At 58.1% G+C, this 24,504-nt stretch overlaps 10 protein-coding genes and 2 non-coding genes across 12 annotated transcripts; 4 read left to right on the forward strand and 8 right to left on the reverse strand.

The window, feature by feature from the left end:
* Positions 1-160: 160 nt before the first annotated feature.
* BJ171DRAFT_516590 (cytochrome b5-like heme/steroid binding domain-containing protein) lies at positions 161-1,588 on the reverse strand. Its single transcript, XM_053112037.1, has 4 exons — positions 1,047-1,588; positions 864-903; positions 614-742; positions 161-417 (listed from the first exon to the last, which is right to left on the reverse strand). The coding sequence occupies exons 1-4, from the start codon at positions 1,504-1,506 to the stop codon at positions 369-371; spliced, it is 678 nt and encodes a 225-aa protein (XP_052963888.1). The 5' UTR covers positions 1,507-1,588; the 3' UTR covers positions 161-368.
* Positions 1,589-1,845: 257 nt separating this feature from the next.
* On the forward strand, positions 1,846-1,928 carry BJ171DRAFT_t232. The gene has a single exon. It is a non-coding gene; the product is annotated as a tRNA-Leu (tRNA).
* Positions 1,929-2,247: 319 nt separating this feature from the next.
* On the reverse strand, positions 2,248-4,089 carry BJ171DRAFT_516592 (uncharacterized protein). The gene has a single exon (XM_053112038.1). The coding sequence runs from the start codon at positions 3,992-3,994 to the stop codon at positions 2,669-2,671; it is 1,326 nt and encodes a 441-aa protein (XP_052963889.1). The 5' UTR covers positions 3,995-4,089; the 3' UTR covers positions 2,248-2,668.
* Positions 4,090-4,207: 118 nt separating this feature from the next.
* On the reverse strand, positions 4,208-5,135 carry BJ171DRAFT_516593 (uncharacterized protein; the record flags this gene model as incomplete). Its single annotated transcript, XM_053112039.1, has 1 exon — positions 4,208-5,135. A coding segment is annotated over exon 1 (739 nt), but the record flags the coding sequence as incomplete, so codon positions are not given.
* Positions 5,136-5,212: 77 nt separating this feature from the next.
* Positions 5,213-6,049, forward strand: BJ171DRAFT_516594 (uncharacterized protein). Its single transcript, XM_053112040.1, has one exon. It carries the CDS (start codon positions 5,220-5,222, stop codon positions 5,886-5,888), a length of 669 nt encoding a protein of 222 aa, XP_052963891.1. The 5' UTR covers positions 5,213-5,219; the 3' UTR covers positions 5,889-6,049.
* A 432-nt stretch (positions 6,050-6,481) lies between these two features.
* On the reverse strand, positions 6,482-6,564 carry BJ171DRAFT_t233. Its single transcript has one exon. It is a non-coding gene; the product is annotated as a tRNA-Leu (tRNA).
* A 117-nt stretch (positions 6,565-6,681) lies between these two features.
* Positions 6,682-11,356, reverse strand: BJ171DRAFT_516596 (uncharacterized protein). The gene is made up of 6 exons (XM_053112041.1): positions 10,675-11,356; positions 10,210-10,408; positions 8,815-9,927; positions 8,529-8,689; positions 8,204-8,401; positions 6,682-8,069 (listed from the first exon to the last, which is right to left on the reverse strand). Exons 1-6 carry the CDS (start codon positions 11,212-11,214, stop codon positions 7,143-7,145), a joined length of 3,138 nt encoding a protein of 1,045 aa, XP_052963892.1. The 5' UTR covers positions 11,215-11,356; the 3' UTR covers positions 6,682-7,142.
* A 165-nt stretch (positions 11,357-11,521) lies between these two features.
* BJ171DRAFT_570074 (uncharacterized protein) lies at positions 11,522-13,401 on the forward strand (the record flags this gene model as incomplete). Its single annotated transcript, XM_053113608.1, has 7 exons — positions 11,522-11,622; positions 11,731-11,770; positions 11,950-11,963; positions 12,092-12,195; positions 12,303-12,374; positions 12,461-12,813; positions 12,880-13,401. Exons 1-7 carry the CDS (start codon positions 11,567-11,569, stop codon positions 13,399-13,401), a joined length of 1,161 nt encoding a protein of 386 aa, XP_052963893.1. The 5' UTR covers positions 11,522-11,566.
* Positions 13,402-13,838: 437 nt separating this feature from the next.
* On the reverse strand, positions 13,839-16,314 carry BJ171DRAFT_629599 (SOR/SNZ family-domain-containing protein). Its single transcript, XM_053115596.1, has 4 exons — positions 15,872-16,314; positions 15,477-15,588; positions 14,933-15,309; positions 13,839-14,545 (listed from the first exon to the last, which is right to left on the reverse strand). The coding sequence occupies exons 1-4, from the start codon at positions 15,974-15,976 to the stop codon at positions 14,204-14,206; spliced, it is 936 nt and encodes a 311-aa protein (XP_052963894.1). The 5' UTR covers positions 15,977-16,314; the 3' UTR covers positions 13,839-14,203.
* On the forward strand, positions 15,544-16,312 carry BJ171DRAFT_461895 (uncharacterized protein; the record flags this gene model as incomplete). The annotated part of the gene is made up of 1 exon (XM_053108493.1): positions 15,544-16,312. A coding segment is annotated over exon 1 (324 nt), but the record flags the coding sequence as incomplete, so codon positions are not given.
* A 403-nt stretch (positions 16,315-16,717) lies between the features above and the next one.
* On the reverse strand, positions 16,718-21,532 carry BJ171DRAFT_516599 (Sin-like protein conserved region-domain-containing protein). The gene is made up of 13 exons (XM_053112042.1): positions 20,754-21,532; positions 20,364-20,521; positions 20,007-20,117; positions 19,655-19,779; positions 19,409-19,506; positions 19,077-19,197; positions 18,546-18,758; positions 18,392-18,445; positions 18,096-18,190; positions 17,813-17,983; positions 17,493-17,614; positions 17,169-17,324; positions 16,718-16,976 (listed from the first exon to the last, which is right to left on the reverse strand). Exons 1-13 carry the CDS (start codon positions 21,349-21,351, stop codon positions 16,947-16,949), a joined length of 2,052 nt encoding a protein of 683 aa, XP_052963896.1. The 5' UTR covers positions 21,352-21,532; the 3' UTR covers positions 16,718-16,946.
* A 1,175-nt stretch (positions 21,533-22,707) lies between these two features.
* Positions 22,708-23,885, reverse strand: BJ171DRAFT_516602 (uncharacterized protein). Its single transcript, XM_053112043.1, has 2 exons — positions 23,643-23,885; positions 22,708-23,445 (listed from the first exon to the last, which is right to left on the reverse strand). The coding sequence occupies exons 1-2, from the start codon at positions 23,770-23,772 to the stop codon at positions 22,922-22,924; spliced, it is 654 nt and encodes a 217-aa protein (XP_052963897.1). The 5' UTR covers positions 23,773-23,885; the 3' UTR covers positions 22,708-22,921.
* Between the last annotated feature and the right edge of the window lie 619 nt (positions 23,886-24,504).

Genomic DNA, 24,504 nt, shown 5'->3' on the forward strand with positions numbered 1-24,504 from the left:
CAGTGGAGTTGGGGGCATCGTCTTGAATACACCTGGTCGATCTCCTGCGGCAACGATCGACCGACATGCCGCGATCATGTTCATGGATGCGTCGCTGTCACGATGTGGGAGTGATGGCATGCTTCGACCCTCTGGACGGCTCCGTTCAAAGTGCGGTTTCTCGATATCAAGAGACTCGGATGACTCGTGTCGCTTGGCTTCCAGGCACTCTGGGCAAACCGTTTGGTCGTGGTGGATGAAAGGCGGGTGTGTATTCAGAACCAGGAATTAAGGACAGCCCTGGCTCAAACAGTGGCCCGCTTCGTTTTGGTGTAAGCTGAAAATTGGGGTCGGTTTGGGCCGGATGGGCCACAATCCAAAGCATGGGTTTACTGAGCCTTGGCATCGTTCTCGACGAGATATCCGATGTGGTCGTATCTATAAGGCAGTGAGGTGCGGCGATGATAAAGATAGAGAGGGGTCAAGAGGGAAAGTTGAGACACATGTATGAGTCCAGCAGGAGAACGCAGTGAGCAACCATGTGAGAATACTGCTCGCTCCATGGACGAGCCGACCCACGAGCCGGGCGTTGGGACGAAAGCAATGGTGGAGGCATGCCCACAAAGCGACATACTTTCCGGCGAAAAAGTCTGCCCATTCGTTCAACGACAGGATCTCGTCCTGTTCGAGGTTGGCAAGCTGGTCGAGCGGCTGGTCGACAGGCGTCAGCATCGACTTGTCGAACGAATTCTTGGCGAGTCCTCTGGTCAAATACAGAGAGTCAAGGCGGTTTAGATGCGATAAATGAGATGATGCTGTGAAATACCTCAATCGATCGCCCCGCAGGTTGTGCGGCGACATTGCCCGCCGGCAGGGATTCTTACCTCGAGGCATCTCGGCCAGCAAAGTTGCCGTACATTCCCTCTGTGTTCCGAAAGAAACGGGCAAGGGGATCGAGGTCCCACGTTGTCCGGTCGTCTGGTCAGAGAAGACACACCCAAGGATGGTCCAGGACGGCAAACACCGATCCCAGTGCCATCCTGAAGCCGGATACAAGCAGGCCTCACCTGGGCCATAGAAGCTGGCGCCGCGAGTGACGTCAAAGATTTTGCCCTTCACTGCAAGATAGATTTTCTTGTCGCTGACGCCATTGAATTTCTGCAGCTCCACAGGAGTAAAGTTCTTGAGCACGATGGTCTCGGCATGGATGGGGGCGGGGACGGTTTCAGCCTTGCGGGGGAAAAGTGCCCGCGTTGTAAGGAAGATTGCAAGGGCAGCCAAAGCCCAGTTGAGAGGGTTTTCAGCCAGCTGGGCGAGCAGATCGTTGGACGAGATCATGGCAGAGTCGGGAGGAGAGAAAGAGAGTCGATGTCGAAATGAACGTGGGTTCGAGGAGACGAGCTGATGAGATGCGAGGGAGAGCGGCGGTGACGAGAAAGGAGCGGCGGGAACGGATCTGGCGGATCCACGAGTTTGAAATGTCGTGGCCAGGCGGCTATTCGGAAGAAAAGCTCGGACGCAAACCATGGCCGGAGCAGGGGAGCTCGGCAAGCGACAGCCGAGGGACCCAGACACTCAGGAGCCACTCAGGAGACACTCAGGAGACGCTGTGGGACGCTGAGCCGGTTCGCCGAGTACGATGCTGATGGACAAGTACTTTGGACAAGCACTTTGGACAAACACTTTGAACAAACACCGATGGACAGGCGCTGATGGACAGGCACTGATGAACACGGCGACTCGATCAGATTGCCAAGCAAACACCTGCCTCTGCGTGTGGTGGACGCAAGTGATGACAAGTGTGTGTGTGTGTGCAGGACAGCGACGTGGTGTCAGGATGGCAGTGCCGAGTGTGGCGGTGTCGGAGGGAAGTTAGTCAAGTGGTTACGACGGTGCACTTAAGATGCCCTCACCGCAAGGTGGCGTGGGTTCGAACCCCACACTTCCCATCGAAAGCGTTTTGCTTCTCTGCACCCGACTCTCTGCTGCTGCTGCCGCCGTTCCGCCCGTCGGCTGGCTGTGTTGTGCTTTTTTTTTTATCTCCCCCCCCTCTCTCTCTCTTCCTGTTGAGCCGTGGGCACAGCTGGTTGGCCTGAGGAATGCAACTGGGCCAGCCGGGTGGGTGTGGTGGTCTGGTGGGCTTGTCTTGGTTGGGCGGGATGGCCCGTCATGAACACGATGGGCTTCTTCGGCTCATGCCCGTTACTCATGCCCGTTACTCGCGGCGGCTGTGACAGTGTCGATCAGCGTCGGCAACTGCCCAAGGCAGGACAACCATCAGATTGGTGGATATATTGAATGTCTGATATTTGGATGCTCATCACTCGATTTTTGGATATCCGCCACCCAGTATTTGGATGCTCACCATTCGATATTCAGTGTTCAACATTCAACATTCAACATTCAACATTCAGCATTCAACATTCAACATTCAGTGTTGAGTGTTTAATTCCCGATGATCAATCCACCATACTTCATACCTGATCTCCAACGCATCACTACACCAGCATATCTCTCAAGTTTTCACCCACGAAGCCGCAGATTGGGATGTAGTCCCAATATGAATCGTCGCTTTTGTAATTCCTCTGAAGAGAATGAACCAGATAGATTGAGATCACCACGCCTTCGGCATTCGTCGACAGAATGCATCGTTCTTGGATTTCAGGTGCTCGTCCGAGACCTGCTGGAGTTACAGTGGGATGCGCGGCTCGGGGACACTGGCCGGTCCAAGCTCTGGCTTTTTCCTGAGCCGCTGGAAGAATACCCTAATCCTGCGCAATAACCCATGATGGCTATTGCTCCTTGAGCTTGGCTTGCAGTCCTGAGGAGCTACGCGCGAGCGAGCAGCGATCTCTCGCTTGGTGCTGTCGATTTGGTTTTGCAGCTCATGGACACGGATTCGAAGGTCGCAGAATTCATCGACTGTTTGTTGAACACCGGCCGCAGATCCTGGTGGTCCTGAGCATGTCATGGAGGACGTGAACTCCAGCGATTGAATATGTCGCGGCCTGGCAGCCTCCTTGAATCTTTCTATGCCACCACTCTGGAAAGGCTGGAACTGCCGCATAACGCTCGCAGTGTTGGAGGCGACGGCCCACTCGGCAGAGCTTCGGGAATTGTAGAGTGACTCGCCTGATGTGACCTGACTCCCGAGATCCTGGGAGTCGCCACAAACGACATCGCGATTCGTCAAGGCCCAAGCGCTATTGTCCAGCGAGGCAAGGACTGGCATGGCGGTATCGGGGTCATGCATGGACGCAGTGGAGCATTTTTGGATCGAGTTTGTGTTGGGCTGAGGGTCCTTTGGCGGAAGCGCGGAGTTGAGGATGATGGAGCCGCTGCCAAGAGAACATGTATCTGAGGGCGCCATGCTGGATGCCATGCTGGATGCCATGCTTGATCGTCCATCGATGCTGTTACCAGAGTTGCTGTGCTTCTCACCGGTCAGTCCGTAGGATGAGGCTGGCCGGCTGCGCGGGCCATCGAGGGCCCGGAAGACCGAGCCGTAGATCGAGGTGCCTCGGGCAGAAAGTACTGCGGCGTCCTCCAATGCAACGAGATCTTTGCTGTTCAGCCACTGTGACGCGAGGGCCTGCCCATATATCGAGTTCGATAGAATCAACTTCTTTGCTTCGGGCATCGATATGCTGGAAGAAAAGCTCGACAGCGAGTGGGTAGACTCCCCGGCTTGGCTTGCTCGCCGACTGTCTTGTTTCGGGTGTCTCGGGAGCTGGAAAGTATGGAATTGGCTCGGATCGAAGCTTGAATCCATCGACCCGGTTGCGTGCGAACTCGCCGGCGATATCGAAGGCCGTGAGCGGGTGAGCTTGTTGCTGGGCGGCACATCCCAGGAATTGCCGAGTGATGAGCCTGGGTCTGAATCTGCCATAAAGTCGTTCGCGCAACTCACCAACGCACCGGCTGCTGAAGGCCGAGTCGAGGAAGCAGGCAGGGGGAGCCTGCCGTCGGGCTGCTGAATTATACCTGCGTGTGGCCATTTGGCCATATCCCCCATGATTGGGGCCAAGAGTGGTTCGGACACACGCAAGAACAATCGAATGCCTCGCTTGCTGGCGCAAACGGTGAGGCGATTGGAGGAGGAAGTTGCGGCGCTCTAAGCAGCCGGCACTGACGGGAGCGGCCCACGAACCAACAAGAGTGTTTCGAATCAGCTGGATCGAGTGCCCAACCCGGTTGCTCTCCCCCCCCTGCATCCTGCTCGTCCTCTCATCTCATTTCATCCAGTCCCGGCTCCCACCGACTGCACATTGGTTCCATCTCCCCCCTTCACCATGGCCAGTCCCACCGAGCCGACCAGAGACATCCCATCCGGCGACATCGCCGATAGCTCGCCTCAAGTCGCTGCCATTCCCGAACAACACACAACGGCTTCAAATCAGTTGTTTGGCACAATCCCATCGATGCTTGATGCAGTACAGCCGGGTCTTTTGTATCCTGACCTCTTCACGATTGTCTGCTTCAACGAGGGCTTCCAGCGTGCCCTCGATCATCTCACAATCAAGACCTTGCTCCTCGTCTGCAACCGAGCCAGACCTCTCTTGAGCTCTACGCTGCCTCGCTTCCACAACTGGTGTCGAGAGGCAGGTCTGTGCAATCCAGACGGACAGATGCGAATCGGCCTCACACCGAGCGACAGGATTGCCCTCTCGCAGCACTATGACGGTCAAGAGGCTGCCGATCGATCCTGGCTCGTTGTCCAAGCAGACCAAGGAAGCGCTGTTGCTTCGTATTTCCTGGCTCGGATCTTGCAAATCGACAAGGCCGAAATCAATTGGTCCGAGCTGGTGGCCAGAAAACAGAAAATTGCCCGACTTTACGAAACAGCGGCTCACGCTAACCACCCCATGGCCCAGTTTCACCTGGCTGAGTGCTTCCTCGGTGGCCGTGGAGTCCCACAAGACCGCAGCAAGGCATTCGAGCTGTATTCCAAGCTTGCAGCCCATGGCATCCTTCAGGCGCAAATTGCCCTCGGTCGGTGCTATGAGGGTGGCGAAGTTGTCGAACAAGATTACAACAACGCAATCGAGTGGTATACCAAGGCTGCGGATCAAGGCAGCGAAGACGGTCGACTCCATATCGTGTTCCTCCGTGGCTGGCTCTCGTTCATCGGCCATGGTGTCAAACAGAGCGACGTTGATGCCCTCACTCACTGGCAGGAAGTGAGCACACAGTCCTCGGATCCAGTCATCAAGCCCATTGCCACCCACATGGTCGGCTGGATGCACTACCTTGGCCGTGGAGCCCAGCAGGACAAGCAGAAAGGCATCAAGATCATCCGCGAGAACAAGTCTGACGAGTTCAAGCTTGGGGAAGACGAGGGACTGGGTTCGATATGGGCCGCACATATCCTATCGGATACTCCTGCAGCATTCAAGTTCTTCCAGATGTGTCAACTGGGATCCGATCGAGACTGGCTGTGCAAGCATCTCATGGCTGTGTGTCTGTACCACGGATTCGGGACAATAGCAGATCGGAGCAAGATGGCAGGTATCTTTGAGGAACTTGCCAATGAGGGCCATATCGACTGCCAGCTATGGATCGGACGATGCTACTATTACGGCTGGGGTGTTTCGGAGGACCCTTCGAAGGCATTCGAGTGGATTGATATGGCCGCCAGTCAAGGCAACCCGTATGCGCAATGGTGGGCTGCTACGTGCTACTTCTCTGGATATGGAGTCACCAAGGACTATGCTATGGCAGCCGATTTGAGCCGCAAGTCAGCCGATCAGGGAAATCGGCACGGCCAAAACAGCCTCGGTGACTACTACCGATTTGGCTACGGGGTCGCCGTGAATATCGAGGCAGCCGCCTACTGGTACCGCAAGTCCGCAGAACAGGGCTGCACACATGCCATCGGCAACCTCATTCGTCTTGGCCTGTCGCCATGAATGCAAAGCCCGGGGGACATGCAGAGAAGCTCGCTTGAAGTGGCGACGTGATGCTGCATTGTGTATTGTGGATTGGATGTTGAATGTTGAATGTTGAATGTTGAATGTTGAATGTTGAATATTGAATATTGAATGTTGAATGTTGAATGTTGAATGTTGAACACTGAATATCGAATGGTGAGCATCCAAATACTGGGTGGCGGATATCCAAAAATCGAGTGATGAGCATCCAAACATCAGACATTCAATATATCCACCAATCTGATGGTTGTCCTGCCTTGGGCAGTTGCCGACGCTGATCGACACTGTCACAGCCGCCGCGAGTAACGGGCATGAGTAACGGGCATGAGCCGAAGAAGCCCATCGTGTTCATGACGGGCCATCCCGCCCAACCAAGACAAGCCCACCAGACCACCACACCCACCCGGCTGGCCCAGTTGCATTCCTCAGGCCAACCAGCTGTGCCCACGGCTCAACAGGAAGAGAGAGAGAGGGGGGGGAGATAAAAAAAAAAGCACAACACAGCCAGCCGACGGGCGGAACGGCGGCAGCAGCAGCAGAGAGTCGGGTGCAGAGAAGCAAAACGCTTTCGATGGGAAGTGTGGGGTTCGAACCCACGCCACCTTGCGGTGAGGGCATCTTAAGTGCACCGTCGTAACCACTTGACTAACTTCCCTCCGACACCGCCACACTCGGCACTGCCATCCTGACACCACGTCGCTGTCCTGCACACACACACACACTTGTCATCACTTGCGTCCACCACACGCAGAGGCAGGTGTTTGCTTGGCAATCTGATCGAGTCGCCGTGTTCATCAGTGCCTGTCCATCAGCGCCTGTCCATCGGTGTTTGTTCAAAGTGTTTGTCCAAAGTGCTTGTCCAAAGTGCTTGTCCATCAGCATCGTACTCGGCGAACCGGCTCAGCGTCCCACAGCGTCTCCTGAGTGTCTCCTGAGTGGCTCCTGAGTGTCTGGGTCCCTCGGCTGTCGCTTGCCGAGCTCCCCTGCTCCGGCCATGGCTTGCGTCCGGCCCAGTAGATGCTGGGCAGTGCTCAGTTAGCGGATATTCACCCCGACACACACATGGGGGAGATAATCCAGGGATTCGTATTACTGTTTACAAAATCTGTTGCGCGGCGGCCGTGTATCGGTACATTTGCTGTTGAGGGGAGAAGTAGAGACCTGTCACCTTGGACAGCGACAGAGTGCTTGGGGGGAGGGCGGGGAAGGATTCCATGCGGTATCGGAGCGAGATCACCAATGAGGTCCTTTGAATTCAAAATACTGCGAAAAGAATGGCTCGTGACGCAGCTTTGGATGGTCGGCCACAACGTGGTAGACATGCAGCAGGAGGTTCGGGAACCTTGACGTAAAGTAGCCCAGGAACCCGTCCGGCAGCTCGCCCAGGATCTTCCGGGCACTCTCAGATAGGTCCTGGTAGTGGTGCTTCTTGTTCCGCAGGGCCCGGAGCAGATCCCGAACGGACGTCGTCTCGTACTTGCGATATTTGCCAAGATCCTCCAGCAAGATCCGGTCGATTTTGCGGCACCAGTCGTTGCCAATGACCTTTGTTCCGCCACGCTCGAGAACCTTGAGGAGGGCGCTCGGCGGGTCGCGCTCTTCGCTCTCGAACCGGTCCGAGACATCTTGCAGGAACGACAGCCGTCGGGCGGGGTTCCAGAAGTAAGGGTGAATGAGGACCATGGCGGAATCCGGCCGCTTCTTGGGATCCTTGCTGATCATCCGACGGATCAGGTCCTTGGCCAGGATGCCCTCTTCACCCAGCGCATCCAGCCGCTCGAGCCTAAAGTTACCCTTCATTACGTTCATTTCGCGAGAGTATCGCTCGCCATAGGGGTGCTGGCCTCCTGACAGGACGTAGTAGAAGACACATCCGGCCGAGAAAATGTCGATGGCCCGGCTAATCTTGGTGCCGGGCGCTGGCATGCTGGGGTCAACCTGGACCCACGCACCCGACTCGGAGGTCTCGGACTCGCTGATTTTTTCTTTGCCCGATGCAAGGCACTCTGGTGCCCGCCAGCCCACTGTTCCTCCGGCCGTGTGGAGAGTGTTGTGGAAGGACGACTGGTCATCGGCTAGCCGCTTGCACAGACCAAAGTCCGATATCAGGATGCGTGGATGAGGACTCGATTTGCTCTTCGACTCGGCCACCAGAATGTTCTGAGGATCATGGCATGGGTCCGGCAGAGATCAGTCGGCTGGACCTTGAAACAGTCGCCGGCCAACGGCAGGTCTCACTGCAGTGATGCCCATATTCGGTGCTGGGCATCTCGTAGCCGGATATGGACTCTCACCTGAGGCTTGATGTCTCGATGTACAATCTTGAGCTGATGAAGGTGATGGATGCCCGACATTATCTGGAAGAGCACGAGCTTGGGTTTCATCAAGAGACGAAGCTGGCCAAACTTGGGGTCGGTCACCTTCTCGATCACATCTGCCAGTGAGCCGGGACAAAGCTCGAGAGCAATGTGCATGAATCCCTTGGAACGCTCCTAGGGAATCATTGACGTCGTCCTCATCGCGTGAGTGCACGTCTAGCGCATTGCACCGGCAGCACATTCGTCTCAGCCTGCACTCCAGTTCTTCCCCCCAGCCAGCCCCATTCTGGGACACGCTAACCTTGTAAAAGTATCGAACCACATTCGGGTGGTGATCGCTGTCCTGCAACACGTTCACCTCGTGATCGGCCACATCGTAAAACTCGAGCAGGAGTCGTTTGATGGCAACTTCTCGGCCCTCAAAGGACCCCTTGTATACAACTGTGCCGTGGCTGCCGTGACCTGCAGAGTGGGTTCCAAGGTTGTCGCGACGCATGCAGAGCAAAGTTTGCGTGAGTCGGCACCCGTTTGTCTGTCTGCCCAGGTTGTTTGATGAGCCTCGCCAAAATAGCAAAGACAAGACATACCCAAGATTGTGTCCGTGAGCACGAGCGACCGTAGCTCAGAGACACCATTCTCGATGGTGGCATCAGTCGCGCTCGGGTGGTCGGGGTCGATGTTCTCCTTCTCAGTTTCAATGTCAGAGTCCTCGTGCAAGAACCGGCGTCTGTTCTTTGTCTTTTTCTTCTTGGATAGCTTGCCGGCCATGTTTTCGTCCGTCGGTTCGGCTGCATCTTGGTCTGAGGGAAGGTCGGGGAGGGGCTTCTCGGCCGACGGCTCTTCAATCTGGAAGGAAACGTACGCCGGGCTCTGGGCGCTTGACGACGGTCTTTGGGTGCTCGCTGGTGACGCGTCATCACCGGGCTTCAGCAGGATGGCATCGGGCTGTCCCTTGGAAGCGGCAGCGTACTTGGGCAGAATTGGATCCAGGTCCTGGAATTCATCCCCTACGCTCTCGATTCGAGGGACAAGGTTCCGGCGCTCTTGCAGGCGACTCTGGTCGACCAACCGCGTCCAAAACTGATAGACAAACAGCACAGTCACCGCGAGCATGGGGAGCAGGTATGTGACCCGAGCCGAGGCGTCTCCGACATTCTTGATCAAGATCTCGAGGACACAAAAGGGAAATCGCTTGAGGCCAGGGAAGCACCCCGTTTCCTTGATGACATGGGTGCCGCTGTGAGACGCGGGAGAGTCATTGATAAGGCGGTCGTCGCCGATCTCGGCTTGTGGGAAGTTGTGCTCCGTAAAGATATACGGACCGCCTTCGCCTTCAACGATTTGAGCTTTCTCAGAGTTGAACGGACGGCGCGTGAATCCCTTGAGCTCGGGGAGCGGGTAGATCTTTGTCGCGTCCACGGACGAGGCGTCCGACCGATCGAGTGCGAACACACTCACGACAGGCGAAGAAAGCTTAGTATAAACAGGATTTTTCTTTGAGTGTTCGGTGATACGGAGGAAGCCACGGACGTTGGTTTCGATCTTGAGGCGGTTCTGGATCGTCTTTCCGCTTGACGGCATGGCCATGGGTATGTTGGGGTCATCTTGCAACGCGGGATAGCACGGACTGTCGAATTCCCCATAGTTAATGATGGCCTTTGTGGCTCCTGTCTGCTCTTCGTGAATCTTGATGACGTATTCTGGCGTGGTCAGTGGGATCGGGGCAGATCAGTTTGTCCGCGCGGCCCAGGTTGGATACCCCAGCACACAGCGGGATAACTCGCCGCCACATAGGCGCTGTTGCGACCTCCGTCTCGGGTACAGTTGTCAGTGCGAGCGGCTCTGCAGCGTTTCCTGGCCACCTTCGGCTGGAGTGCTGCCTGGGCTATGCGGCCGATGCAACAGACACGAGCCGCATCCTGTCATCCATGCTTTCAGGACTTGGCCATCTCGCTCGAAAGGGTGAAAAAAGGTACACGTACCACTGCGAGTCAGGAATACCTTGGGATCGTTGGGATTCTGGACGTTCGTAAAAGTCTCGTCGCCAATCGACTGAAGCAAGTCGCCCGTGAGCGGGTTGATCAGGTACAGCCTGGGGGTCACCTTTGGCGTATAGAACAATGGGCCCATACGCAGAGGCCGACCTTCCTTGGCGATCGATTTTACAGAGTGTGTGAACCGCTGGATGGTGCACCGAGGTGGCGGAACATCAGAAGCGGTGGGTGGATCGAGGGAGCGATAGGGCCGTGGCGTTTCATGACATGACATGGTCGGTTGCATCAAAGCCCGAGGGATATTGCGTTACCCGCAGGTCGATGGGTGCAAAGTAAACTGGCAGTCAGTATGAATCATGGTGCTCCCGGTACTCTCCGTGGCGATGGCAAACTCGAAAGTCAGGTTGCTCGAACCGGCGACTCGTTTCCTCTGTGGGGGTGTGGTCCACTGACCTCGATTTCCCATCGGTTATCGTGGTACTTGACTTCGTAGAGATCGCCTTCGCCTGCTGGATCGGGGATGAAATAGGTCTCCATGCCGCTCGGGCTTGCCGGCGAGGCGCCGCCCACTCGGTCAATGGCCTGTTCGTTGCTGTCCGAGGCAGGAGGCAGGGCCCGCCCGTCGCTCGCAGGCGGGAGGTCCCCGGTACCAATTGGGTCGGTCGACGGAGCCGTGTATTTGACGAGCGGGCCGAGCTGCTCGTAGTCTCTTTCCCAGAGGATTTCGCCGCTCCGTCGACTGACGCCATGAAGGAAGCCGTCGACGGTTGCGACGATGAGAACATCGGACGGGTCTAGTTTGGGAGTATCAATGGGTTTCGGGATTCGCAGGATCGTGCTATCTTCGGCCGCCGGGGGCTTGGCCAGAGAGTATGCCGAGGCGGGTCTGTACTGGAGCGAAAACAGCAGCAGCAGCAGCGCCGCCTGGAAGGCTGCCTTTGCAAGCGACAAGAGCGACAGCCCCTGGCTCTTGGCGAGCAATAGGGCGGACATTGCAGGTACGGGGTGCTCTGGTCGGACAGCTGCCTATGGGGGGGATGGATCTGGGATCGGCCGAGACGGCGCCAACGACAGGGATAGGTATGGGAGGGATGGGGAGCGGTGCTGGAGGGAGTGGTGAACGAGCTTGGTTGGTGTGGGTGATGGACAAGAGCGGCGGGTGACTCGCCCTGTTTTGTTGGCTGGAGGAGGCGGATCGAGCCGCACTCGAGTGTGCGTGCCGCAGCGCCATTGGCCGCGCTGCTGGCACGGGACACGCCGGTCCACGACCCTTGCTCTCGACTTCACCCCAACCAAGCCGCCAACACCTCCAACCCGATCACCTCTCAACCTGCCGACCTCCACCATGGCTGCCTCGGACCGAAACGCCCTGCTCGACATGGGCTTCAGCACCAACAAAGTGTGAGTCTCGGCGACGGCGGACCGGTATCCCAGACTCGCAGCTTCTCGCTTGGACACGATCAACCCGGATGCTGGCTAACGATCGGCTCTGCGGCTCACCCCATGCAGCGACCGGGCTCTTGCAGCGACCGGCAATGCCGGATTGCAGGTTTGTTTATTTGTTTGACCGAGCACGATCAGGACTGGGCTGGGGCTCGATGGACATGTCGTTGCTGAAGAGATTTATGGCGTGCTTTGCTTCCAACAATCTCCCTCTATTTTCGGCCGGCTGTCGATGAACTTACCTTGGATTGATTCTATCGGCTATCGGTATCGCCGCCGCACCAGCCTGCTCTGGACTGGTAAGATCGATCGAGAGCATCCGAACAGCGCAAAGGGGTCGGCAAGTCCATGCATCCGGACCGTCGCTGTGATATGTGCCTTCATTCTCATTGCAGCCACCTCGATGGCTTACCGCCCAACCACCCAGGTTGATTGCTCATATCGACGATCCCGATACTGAGGAACCCGCCTCATCCTCGGCGCCCGAACCTTCTGCTGCATCAGATAGCCAGATGACAGATGCGCATGACGGTGGGTACTCGGGGTGGGCGGCCAGTTTCAATCTCTGGCGAGTTGCACGGGCCGGCCGACTCCAGGCCGCTTCGAGCTGACGGCTTCAATCTCTGCTCTATATCCAGGGGAAATCACTGCCGAGGAGGCCACGGCACAGTCCCTCCGATGTGATGAGTGCGGCAAGCTGCTCCGAAACGGTGAGGGCAATGCAGCCAGTAGAACCACAGAGTCGTCGCCTGTCGTGCTGATCATGTTTGCCGCCATCAACGCATCTCACAACCAGCGGCCGCTGCCGAGTTCCATGCTGCAAAGACTCAACACACCAGCTTCAGCGAATCCACCGAGGCCATCAAGCCTCTCACGGCCGAAGAAAAGGCACAGAAACTGGCCGATCTTCAGGCCAAGCTGGCTGCCAAGCGCGAGGCCCAAAAGGCCCAAGCGGCCATCGAGGCCCGCGAACAGGAGCGCATCCGACGAAAGGCCGGCCAGGAAATGGCGCATATGCGCGAGGAGCTGAAGGTGACCGAGATGCAAAAGGCCATTGAACAGAGGAAGCAAGAGAAGCTTGACGAGAAGGCGGCGCGCGAGCGGGTCCGCATGCAGATCGAGCAGGACAAGAAGGACAGGGCCGCAAAGGTGAGCGTAACGAACAGCGGCTGGGATCGTTTTGAGCGCGCTTCGTCGTCGCTCGACATGCGATAGGAAGCCACCGACAGCATCAACACCTGCGTGCTTGCCAAACGGGCCGCACCGCCTTTGCATCGACGACATGGCCGAATCCGTCGCGAGCGGCACAGGATCCATCGCTCCTTGGGAAACCATGTGGATCTGACCTCCCATATTCTGCTCTCCCATGTGCGGCACCAGCGCGAAGCCGAGCGACTGGCCAGTCTCGGCCAGAGCGCATCGCCTGCTGGCGCTACCTCAGCTTCGATCGTCCAGCCCCCGCCGTCTGCATCGTCGTCCGCATCGTCGTCTGCCGCCAAGAACTACACCGAGTCCCGTCTCCAGATCCGAGTTCCCGATGGCCCGCCGCTGACGACCACCTTCAAGGCCGACGATACGCTGGAGGCCGTTTACCAGTTCTTGGCCGCACAGCGACCGGGCTCCAGCTACAAGCTGCTCCAAACCTTCCCCCGGAAGGTTCTCGACGGGCCTGACCGAAGCAAGACGTTGAAGGAGCTGGGCCTGGTGCCCAGTGCCGCACTGGTGGCCCAGCCGTGATGCATAGCAGGGGCGATGCTGTGTGCCGGATTCCGTTTGCGGTGGGCCGATTCCCGCTTCTCTGTCGATGGCAATCTATCTGGCCATGGAGCTGCACGGCGACTCCTCTGTGTATCTGATGGTAGGCTGCATTGTCAGATCAAGCGAGTCTGGTTTGCTGTTGGACAAGGGCAATACAGCTGAGCCGCCGAGCCGAAAATCCATGCGACCACCCGATGCAACGGGGGGGGGATTGTGTTCGATTGTTTCTCCCAGGTCGCTCATACCGGTTCCCGTGAATGCCCATCACACTACTGTTCGCCGATTCTGCAGACACGTCGCACCAGATAAGAACGAGTCTGCCAATCGCTCTCAGCGTGTCGCTCGCTCAGTCTCGCTCTCAGCGATTCGAGGAAGCAGGGGATATCGGGGATGACACATTTTTCTTGAAAGAGCTGTATGATACACAGGGCAAAGGGAATTACAGGGGAGGACCACGACAAACTGAAGGAGCTGCAGGCGCACAGTGCTTTCCTCCCCTTGGTGAAACGGAATGTAAGAAAAAGCCATAAAGGGAAAGGGGTGAAGCACAATTGGGCGGATGATTGGTTACAGGCCACGGGAGCCTCACCCGAGGCCCATCAGGAATAAATATGCTGCCAGGGACCAAGCCCCCCACGGCTGCACCCATCGATGCTGAGGAATGATAGCCCGAGCGGTAGGCAGCGGGTTGTGCGTCGCGGCGTTGTCATGTGTGGAGCCGTGAGGGCCACTGCTTGACTGACCGAGATGGCATCAGAGATCAGAGGGGGCCAGCGGGCTCTTAGTGGCCGCGCAGCTCCAGGCGCTCCGACTCGGGCAGCTTGTCACAGTTGATGCCGACCATGGCCTCGCCGAGGTCCTCGGAGATCTCGGCCAGGATCTTGGGGTTGTTGTAGTGGGTGACGGCCTGGACGATGGCACGGGCACGCTTGGCGGGGTCGCCAGACTTGAAGATGCCAGAGCCGACAAAGACACCGTCGACACCGAGCTGCATCATGAGGGCGGCATCGGCGGGGGTGGCAACGCCACCGGCGGCAAAGTTGACGACAGGGAGACGGCCGAGGCGAGCAGTCTCCTTGAGGAGATGGTAGGGGGCACCGAGTTCCTTGGCATAGTGGTAGAGCTGCAGGGGAAAGAGCAGAGTCGGGGGGGGGGAGGAAGAAAGGTCAGTCTCGGGCTGAGAGGAAGGGCGGTGAGCCCTTGGGATTAGGGCGTGTGTGTCCCTGGATCAGGGCGGATGTGAACGCAGGCCGTCGCCCGGTTTCTCTGCGCTGACGAGCCGCAGCGTCGAGGCAGCAAGCTCGATCCCCGAGACCAAGGCACCCCGGAGCCAGATTGCCGAGTCCTGGACAGCCCCCCTCTGAGACAGCCAGCGAGAGCCAGTCGAGAAGCCAGGACCAGTCGAGAAGCCAGGACCAGGACCTGGCACAGGCAACGGCGCCGCAGGACCGATCGTGCAGTGCCACAGGCAGTAGACAAGTGGCGCACGCGGTGGGACGAGAAAACCAACCTCGTCGTCGTTCATGGCCTGGGCACGGCGGATGTCGGCGTGGAGGGTTCTGGCGTGCTTGACAGCCTGGATGACGTCACCGGTGCCGGCCTCGCCCTTGGTGCGGATCATGGCAGCGCCCTCGTTGATTCTGCGCAGGGCCTCGCCGAGGTTGCGGCAGCCGCAGACGAAGGGGACCTTGAACTTGTGCTTGTCGATGTGGTGAACCTCGTCGGCGGGGGTCAGGACCTCGGACTCGTCGATGTAGTCGACGTTGATGGCCTCGAGGATCTGGGCCTCGACAAAGTGGCCGATGCGGACCTTGGCCATCACAGGGATGGTAACGGCCGCGATGATCTCCTTGATCATCTTGGGGTCAGACATACGGGCAACACCACCTGGAGGGGTGCGCAAGGCCGATGCAAACGAGGCAGGAGACGAGGTGATGGGCAGATCGATTAGCAGATGAGGATTGGGTAAGTGCTGGCTGAGACGAAGGACCGGTGATGTGGCAGCACAGCATCTCGTCTCGTATATATATCGGCTGCAAGCAGCTTTAACGTACCGTCCTTGCGGATGTCGGCGGGGACACGCTCAAGAGCCATGACGGCACAGGCACCAGCCTCCTCGGCAATGCGAGCCTGCTCGGCGTCGACAACGTCCATGATGACACCACCCTGATCGTACGCAAGTGGGGGATTGGATTCGATCGTTAGCGACGGGCTCGACGCAGCTCACAGGATGGAAGGCAAGGAACTTGGCCGCCCAGGCAGACGCGATCGTTGAATCAGCGGGATCGATTCGGCCAGTGTCGCGACCGGATCGAAGCCGACACGGAAGCGAGATTGGCCCGCTGACAGACGGTAGCGCAGCGACCGATCGATCGATGCCAAGGCTTTGGTGGTGGTGGCGATTCCCGGACGACAGCAGCACGAGGCAAACCCGGTGGTGGGGATTTACCTTGAGCATCTGGGCGAGACCGGCCTTGACGGTGAAGAGCTCGGCACGCTTGGCCTCCGAGAGGGGCTGAGTATCGACGAGGTTGGTGGCAACGGGAGCGCTCATTGTGCAGACTGGATGCGGCGAAACGGAAGCAGGGAAGAGGAGGCGAAGGAAGGCAGATGGACGCCGACGAGCGATTGCAGGACGATGCAAGAAGATGGGGATGCAAGCAGCGAGCGGGATCGGCGACGGTATTTATACGCGCACCTTTTTTTCGGGGGTCGCTGGAGGAGCGGGGTGTGTGTGTGCGTGCTGCGGTCTCGCCGTGGCCTCGGTGCGGCCTCGCCCAGCACTCTCGCTGTGGCTGTGGTCTCGGTGCGGTCTCGCCCAGCGCTCTCGGCGTTGGGGCGTTTTTTCTTCTGGCCGCTTTTGGGCAGTCGGAGGTTGAATCCGCGGGCCAATCCCGTTGCGCAGCCCCACCGCCGTCGCTGTCATGTGCCAGCGGTCGCAGGCACGCCACGGGCGGATCCGTTCTCGGCGAGCGAGTCCTCGGCAGGGCGGCGCTGGCCTCGGGTCCGTCCTCCGGTGTCGACTGGGCGGGGGCTCGGATGCAAATTTCAAATGCCTGTGTGCGATGTGCTGTGGGTGTGTGATATCATCTGCGTGTGATATCATCTGCGTGTGATATCATCTGCGTGTGATATCATCTGTGTGTGATATCATCTGCGTGTGATATCATCTGCGTGTGATATCATATCATCTGTCAACACCCGCAGCCACAGCCATGATTACACCCACGTCCACATCCCCAACACCCGCATCCACTCCCGCATCGCCTTCCCACGGCTCCCTGCAATCAGCTGCTTCTCCGCATCGCTGCTGTATTTCGTGGGGGTGGGATCGTCCTTGACGGCGCGGGAAATTGGGCGGCTCCGCACCGCGACTCATCCGACTCACTCGCCCCAGCTCTTCCCTCTTTTGGGATCTGTTCCTCGGCCGGGCCTGGCCCAGCAGACTGGATGGGGCTGCTCTGGGGATGCGGCGTCGTCTGTCGAACGGGGTTGTCCAGGACCGATCGGTCGCAGTCGATCGCTCACGGCTGCGCCGGCGACATCTTGAGCGTCTGAGATCCCAAGTCACCGCCAGTCCGATATCGGGTGCGATGCCATGCGATGTATCGTGTGATGTGATGTGATGCCACGAGTTAGTGCCCGGGTGTTATCGCTTTTGCGCCATGTTGCCCTCCCGCTTGCGTCTTGCCCCCGAGGCATTCACCCACGCCGCTCGCTGGGTGCTTCATTTCTGCTCTGCTCACCCAGCCGCCGCCGCCAGAGTTGGCCAGCTCCTTCATTGCCTTATTGTAGTGCGCCGTGGGCAGGTCGCTGCCGTATTGGCTCTTGAAGGCCTGCGCAACGTCCTGCTTCTTGATCAACTCCTGTCTCGAGAATAGCTTGACGACAACGTCCCTCACCTGCTCGTCCGCGGGGCAGATCGTGTCGACACGCAGCGCCAATGAGTGCCCGTCCCGATCACTCACGGTCGCCACCCCCTTGGCCATGCCTCCTGTGCCACCCCAGATTGCTCCCCAGCATCCCTCGATTCGCGATCGCCGCAGCTATTCCGCCATCCTGCTGCTCACCTGGTCCAGGCCGGGGTTGTTCAGGGTCCGCAGGACATAGCGTCCGCTCACGCGCGTGCAGCGGGCTTCGACTGCCCGTGCTGCCAACTCGGCGCTGTTCTCGACATGCTCCAGCATCGATCCTGTCCATGAGCGTTGATCGCCGTTACCAACATGCTCCAACAGAGCCGCCCCCTCTCGCCAGACGCCGGCGTTCGGCTGGCCGGCCGAAGGAAATGAACGGGCTTGTTGAGCCAGCCATGGCCGCCATACCTACCACGTTGCTATACCGTAGCCACCATACCAGCCGGACGCCCTGCCCCTCTCCCGCTCGCACTGACCTGCTTCGCTCTTCTTTGCTGCCACTTCGTGCTGGACATACTCCAGCGAGCACACGCCGTTGGCCAGAAAGATCTTGTCGATGAGCTGGTCGAGGAATGTCTGGATGTCGGCTCGGGGTGTCGATCCAGAGGGCTTGGAGCGAGCCACGGTTTCCGCCGCGGCCGCCGGCGCTGAGGGGTGGTCGTTACGGGCCCGTTCCTGGTTAGTCCTTAGGGGCTCTCACCCGCCGCTGTCGTCATCTGGACCCCATCCTCTCCTGGTACCGTTGGCGGAATGGCTTACCGGGGACTCGGCCCGTCGTTGGGCTGACAAAGTGGCTGGCGCTCCGACTCTTCTGAGTCCCGCGCTTGTCGCCAATGCCCATGGCCGCAAGTGCCCTGGGTCCAAGATTTGCAGTTCGTGCCGGCCATTGTCAATAAGCAGAGTCGCGGCTGTCCAGCATCCACAAACGTTGCCACGATTCCCGCCACCGCCCTCCTCGTGGCCGCGGGTCACTCCCGCAAGCCCTTCTCTTTGGTGTTCCAAAGCACATCCGCTATCGCACCCGCGCTTTGCCACATCTACACCGCCGCACTTACTGTTCCATTTCCTCGGAAATCAGCTGGTAGTGTCGCTTGACCAGTTCAGGGTGCCTGCAATCCCATATGTGGTCGGGATTAGTCCACCATCATCCTGGGTGTCTGGTGCAATCGCCTGGCCGGGCGGTACCGAAAATAGCGCTTCGTTGGGTACCTTTGCATGAACGGCCGGTCCGGGGCAACCTTGAGCCCCCACTTGCGCTCCTGGGGATGCAAATTGGCAATCTCCTGGAGGAAACTGCCAACGATGCTGGGCGGCAGCAGCACTCGGTCGGCAAAGGGCTTGCGTTCGACAAACTCGTGGTCGCGGAAAAGTCCGAGGAGATAGCGCCGGGCGTCGCGCGGCCGATCTGTGTAGATCAGCTCACTGGACATTGATTCAGAAGGAGGGAGCACGTCGTTGGGTGGGGGCGGATGTGTGCGATCCAGAAGCGAATGAGGGGGGGTAGACCACTAGATTAGTCCAGCCGCAAACTCTATCATCCTCCTCGGATCGGAATTTCCGGCAGTGCTCTGTTCACGCCGCAGGCAACCTGCACAAGCCGACAGCGCGAATAGTCGTCCGCTCCCATCAGATCGATTCGTCGATGCCCCTTGCATGGCCACAGATCTGTCGCTGATATCACCAGCCGGTATCGTCACTGCCGTCGGTGCATACCAATATATCCCAGTCGTTGACGCTTACCTTCGCAGGATCCAGGTGCCTCGGACTAGAAGCGCAACCTGCTCCAGGACCACGATGACCTCTTCCTCAGTGTGGCCAGCGCCAACCATCTCGTAAAGCCGCGTAAAGTCGATGATTTGGGCTGTTGCATACCATTCCTGTCAGTTGAATTCGCAGTCGATCCATGTGGACCTCAAACAATTTGCTATCGAGAACCTATTCGCAGGCGCAGTACATCGCCGCTGGCACCATTCGTCCGACCCCAGCAAACGGGACACCGGCGCAAATACATCGATCCAGAGCAAGCCGAACACAATCCAGCCTTAGAGACCGCTCCGTGCATCGAGACCCACCATTGATGAGTACCGCCTTGATCTTGTGCAGCAGGGTGGCCGACTGCAGGTCGTTCATAGCCATGCCACGGGTAATCTTGATCTGGCCTCTCTCGTCTCTGGCGTGGTGGCATGAGAGGTGGACGGCGATGAATGTGACGCACGGCGGGATTGGATTTGGCAAGTGGGCTGTCCATACCAAGCGAGTATCCCATCAGCCGAACGGGAGAGATCTGCCAGCCCGCCAATCGATGGAAAGTAACTGACCTAATCTCTTCTGTCGGAACCTTGGGCCTGAATTCATCAAGGTAGTCCTGCTTGTTCGAGACCACCGTAAGATCGATGGAACTGTCTCCAAGTAGCTCGTCACGAGCGTTCATGGCAATGTGGGACTGAGTTAGAGGAACAGGATAAAGTCAGTGAGTCGCTCGATCGACACCTTACTCAGCCACCTTGGTCAGGCTCGCTGGCCACCCGCTTCTTGGCTCGTCGGAGCCTCGAATCTTAGAGGGAGTTTCCAATGGATGCTTCTTGGAGGAGGGAGAAGAGCCAGCTCGGCGGCATCCACTTTGGAGACGACATCGCTCTCATCCTTTCTGCAAACCATGATCATACTCACCGCCTGAGGCTCGATCTTGAGCGATTGCCAAGGCTCGTCATCAATCTCCTTTTGTTTCTGCAGCGCGGTGGCTCGTTGCATAGCATTTTTGTCGCCCGATCGGACTTGGAGCTAAATGACCGATATTTTTTTGTTTTCGTTCAGGAGGAGCACACAGTGATAAAATGTGAGCTATGACCATTGAAGACCATTGACGATCCATTGACGATCCATTGACGATCCAATCCAGCAAGCGAGGGGGTCTCCACGAAGCGGCGCGATGCAATCACATCGGCATCAGCCGTATCGCAGCGGACATCGCCGCTGGAACGGCATCGTATGTCTCTGGTACAGCATGCTAGTATATGGTGTTCCGACCTGGATCATCTTTGCCTCTGGCTCACGCCCTTCCTCCTTGGCTTCTTCGGCCGCGATGCGGCTCTGCGACTGCTTCTTTTTCTCGTCGATTTTGTCGAGGTACTTGAGATTGGGGCGCATTTGCAGACACGAGGTAACTTCGGTCAGATGGAGCTCACCTGGCCGAGACAAGACGAGGCGAAAGGCAACCACAGCCCAGTTGTGTATCGAGAGTCAGAACGAGTGAGCAATATGCCGTTCAGCCCAGCAAAGCCCTCCCCTCCCCAGACTCCCGGGCACCCAAGAGTGCAAGTGATCGCCAATACAGCTCAGACAGCGAGCCTCATCGAGCCCACATGACCTCTCGTTGCTCTGGGATCGCTCGATGGAAACATAGCCGCGAATGCTTACCGTCGTGGACGACGCCAACCATGTAGTAGGATGAAAGTGGGACTTGCGCAGACGAAAGTGTGATCGAGTCAAGCAGCTTGTCTCGCGCCGACACACCAAGCTCTCGATCATATGCAGTCCGCAATGGCTTGTCGTCCAAACCCTCGGCCAGGTTCATGCCTGTCTGATGGTTGTAGTGAATGTCGTTTGTGGCCAGCGGAATGTCCAGCTCCAGCTGGCCCGACTTTGACTTGAATCGGCCGACCTGGGGGTGGTGCGCCTCATCAAAGGGCATCGAGCGGGTCGGGTACTGCAGGACATGGAGGACGTTTTTCAGATGGCGGGCGATGCAAATGTCCATCTCGAAAACGACGGGATCGTCCTGGTCGTGGTCCAGGTCGTGATCGTGGCCGTCGTCGTCGCCGACACCACCGGCGCCATTTTCGAGATCGCCGTCGCCGGGATGGGCCGCATAGTCCTGGTTCATGGGATCATCTTCGGTTGCGTCTGCATCGCCGTAGTCATCGGCTTCTTCGTCCTCGGGATACTCCTCGTAATGGTCCATGTAGCCCTCATCGTAGCCTTCGTTGAACTCTTCGTCCTCCGCACCGCTGTCCATGGTGTGCAGTCGTTGTCGAGAATCAGGGAGGGAAGGGGCGACTGTGTGCGGTGGTCTCGGAAACGGATACAGCCTATGGAAGTGCCGCTGTCGTGCAGACGATGGCGTCGGATAGACCGGATCTGTGGCCGGGCAAGCGAGAGAGCGAGCAGATGAATCCAGGCGATCGCACAGGCCGCGGGGATTGCCTCCAAAAGCGAGGACGAAAAAATTGACTGCCGTGGCGCTGGCTGCTTCCCGACCGCGCCGATCACCTCTCACCGGGTTGGTCTTGCATCTGCAAACACCGAAAAACGAAGCCAGCGGCTTACGGGGCCCGTCTTCCGAGGTTCTCCCTGCAAAGCTCGACTTGCAGTTTCTGCCTTACGAAGTCCATCTCCACGATCCGATCGGCCGTCAACCCCCCCCCAACATGATCTATACCGGAGCACCGACTGCTCTGCCCCGACTGCGATCCAGGCTGCTGCACTCCGCCATCGTATGTGTCCACCCTGTCGATGCATCCAGCTGCTGCATGCTCCTATGTCGCCCCTCCTTTCACCCGCAGTCTACTAACGATGGGCTCGCCAAACTCTATTCCAGCCCCCGTCGCCAACTTGGTCCCTCAAGGTCTCAAGCAGCGAGATCGCAGCCTTCAGCCCAGCCGAGTTTTCACGGCTGTCCAGACTGTGCGGCCTCCAGCTTTCTGACGGCGACATCCCCAAGTACACCGACGCCGTCAACCAGCTCCGCCGCATCGTCGCGCCGATCCGAGATATCGACACCGCAAACGTGGTGCCGCTCAAGTCGATGACCCGGCCGCACAGCGCTGTCGCGAGTTCGGGGAGGGCGGAATCGCTGACTTCGATGCCGACAGCGATCGAGGACGCCCCGCCACAGGAGGGCTCTGGTCGGGCGCTATTGCAGCATTCATCTGCTGTCGATGGCTCATATTACGTCGCCCGGAGAATGAACGCACCGCTGGCGGAGTAGTCGTCCAGTCTCTCGCAAGTTCGCAGTCGAGTTCCATGTCATGACCCCAGCGATCGGCTGGATCTTGAATACACTCGCTGCCGACCCCATCGTCGTCCAGGACGAGCATTCGACCGGCGTCGGGAGGCGTATCATCAATCACAGCCCTGCACCTGTGTGAGCACCCTGCTGGCCCTTCTGGTATGGCTCAAAGTACATCCATCACTGGATTGTTGGCCACTCCGAACTCAAGAGGGCTTTACTTGCCCATCAACCAAGTATGGTGACGGAGAATCCAGACCCAGTCCAGCAACACGGTGACATCGCTCGCCTCGAATCCAGGCGTCCCGGATCATTTTATCGATACTGTTACATCACAGGAGCAGCTTGCGCGCTGTCAGGAATGTGCAGCAACGGAGATTGCTCATCTCATTGAATGTATTTGTGTTGTGATCCTTCTTTGTATAGACAGAGTCGTTGGAGCCCTCTCTTTGCCCAGGATCTTTGGGAACAGAGGAGGGGGTGGGGACGTATGAGAAAGGTGGCAAATTGTGGGCTGGGGCAGAGCGACAGAGGACAGGAACGGAGAACGGTGGATCTCTCGGCCTCCACTCTCCGCTTAGAAAACCATGGCAAACAGACTGGCCACAGTGGCAACCGAGGCAACGAAAGTGCCGGCAATCTGGATGGCACCGCTCTTGGCAGAGGTGCTCGGGCTGGGAGCAGGAGCAACACCACCGGTCCAGAGAGTGATCGAAGGAGCGGGATGGGACTTGTCAGCACCAGCAGGGAAGGTGCCGTTGGCATCAGGAATGGCGGCCCAGGCAAGAGGAACGTTGATGCCAGTGGAGTTGGTGGTGATCTGAGTAGCGGGGAAGTAAAGCTTGGAGCCCTCGGTGACGTTGGGGAGCTTCATGTTGATACCAAAGTCGGCGTAGTAGTCGTTCGAGAGAACGCCACCGTACCAGGTGATGGTGTCGACGGTAGTGTTGATGGTGGTGCCGTCGGAGACAATGGGAGGGTTCAGGGGGCGCATAGCCAGGTCGATCTTCCAGCCAGCGATGAGCTGGGGCTTGACCGAGGTGACGCCATCGGGGATCTTGACGGTGATGTTGATGGTGTTGGAGCCGGGGAAGGAGTGGGCTGGATGTCACAGACAGAAAGGAAGGGATGCAACGAATGGGTCAGCGGACAGTTCATCCATCAGCCAGAGCCCACGACGGTGTGGCCTCGAAAGTAACCACTCCACAACCAGCCCAGTCGGGACAAGAGTCTGCGACGGAGCCAGTTGCTTGGACAGCGACACCCAGGTGGTGCCCAGCAACACAGCAGGTACTCACGAACACGGATGTTGGTGACAAAGTAGCCGGCGTTGGGAGCAACGTTGGGGTTGCAGGTGACGTGGGCCTGGACACCAGAGACGGCGAGGGCAGCGGCAGCGACCAGGGAGGCAAAGTTGACGGAGACCATTTGGGAAGTCACAAGGAGGGAATAGAGGCAGACAGGAGAGGATGAAGATGCAAGTGTCGCGACGGGGTTGCGAGGATTGTGCTGGAGAGAGCAGCCAAGGGATGAGGGCGATATGCGGGTGCGAGTTTTTTGCGACGCAGGGGGGGGGTATAAATACCTCGCTGGTCCAGGAGAGGACGAGGATGAGAAAAAAAAAAGCGGGTGGTCATGGGGCAAGCCCATGGTGGTATATACAGCAGTGGATAGAGAAATAAGGTTTCTGTCGGCAACGCTTCTGATTCGCCCGCTGCGGAGCACAGAGGCTGGCGGTGATGCAGGAACAAGACCCACTGGTCCGCAGGCCGGGCTGGATCGGGTCGTGGGAAGACCAAGCAAGGAGCGGGCTCGAGCACGGTCTGCGTTGTCAGCTGGTGTTGCCTTTGACTTGCGGCAGGTCACAGACAGAGCAGACCAGACACAGTGGTCGCCAGGCAGAATCAGTGAGGTGATGTTGCCATTCAAGCATCGACTCGACACCGGTTGTGCTCGGGCCCAACCTTCGCACTCTGGCGGGGCGAGCAGTTCACAGATATGGACAAGCCGAGTTTGTGACTGACGAGATGATGCAATGTGTATTCGGGGCTTTACAGTCTATCGAGAAAGAAACGGGACAGTCACTTTCTGGCTTCAGATGTCTGAAACCAGCTGACTGACTGTAGGCCCCAGTGAGCAAGCCGTGAGATTGTTTCCCGT

This window comes from Polychytrium aggregatum (genome assembly GCF_025602895.1).
Source record: "Polychytrium aggregatum strain JEL109 chromosome Unknown BJ171scaffold_36, whole genome shotgun sequence".
NCBI lineage: Eukaryota > Fungi > Chytridiomycota > Chytridiomycetes > Polychytriales > Polychytrium > Polychytrium aggregatum.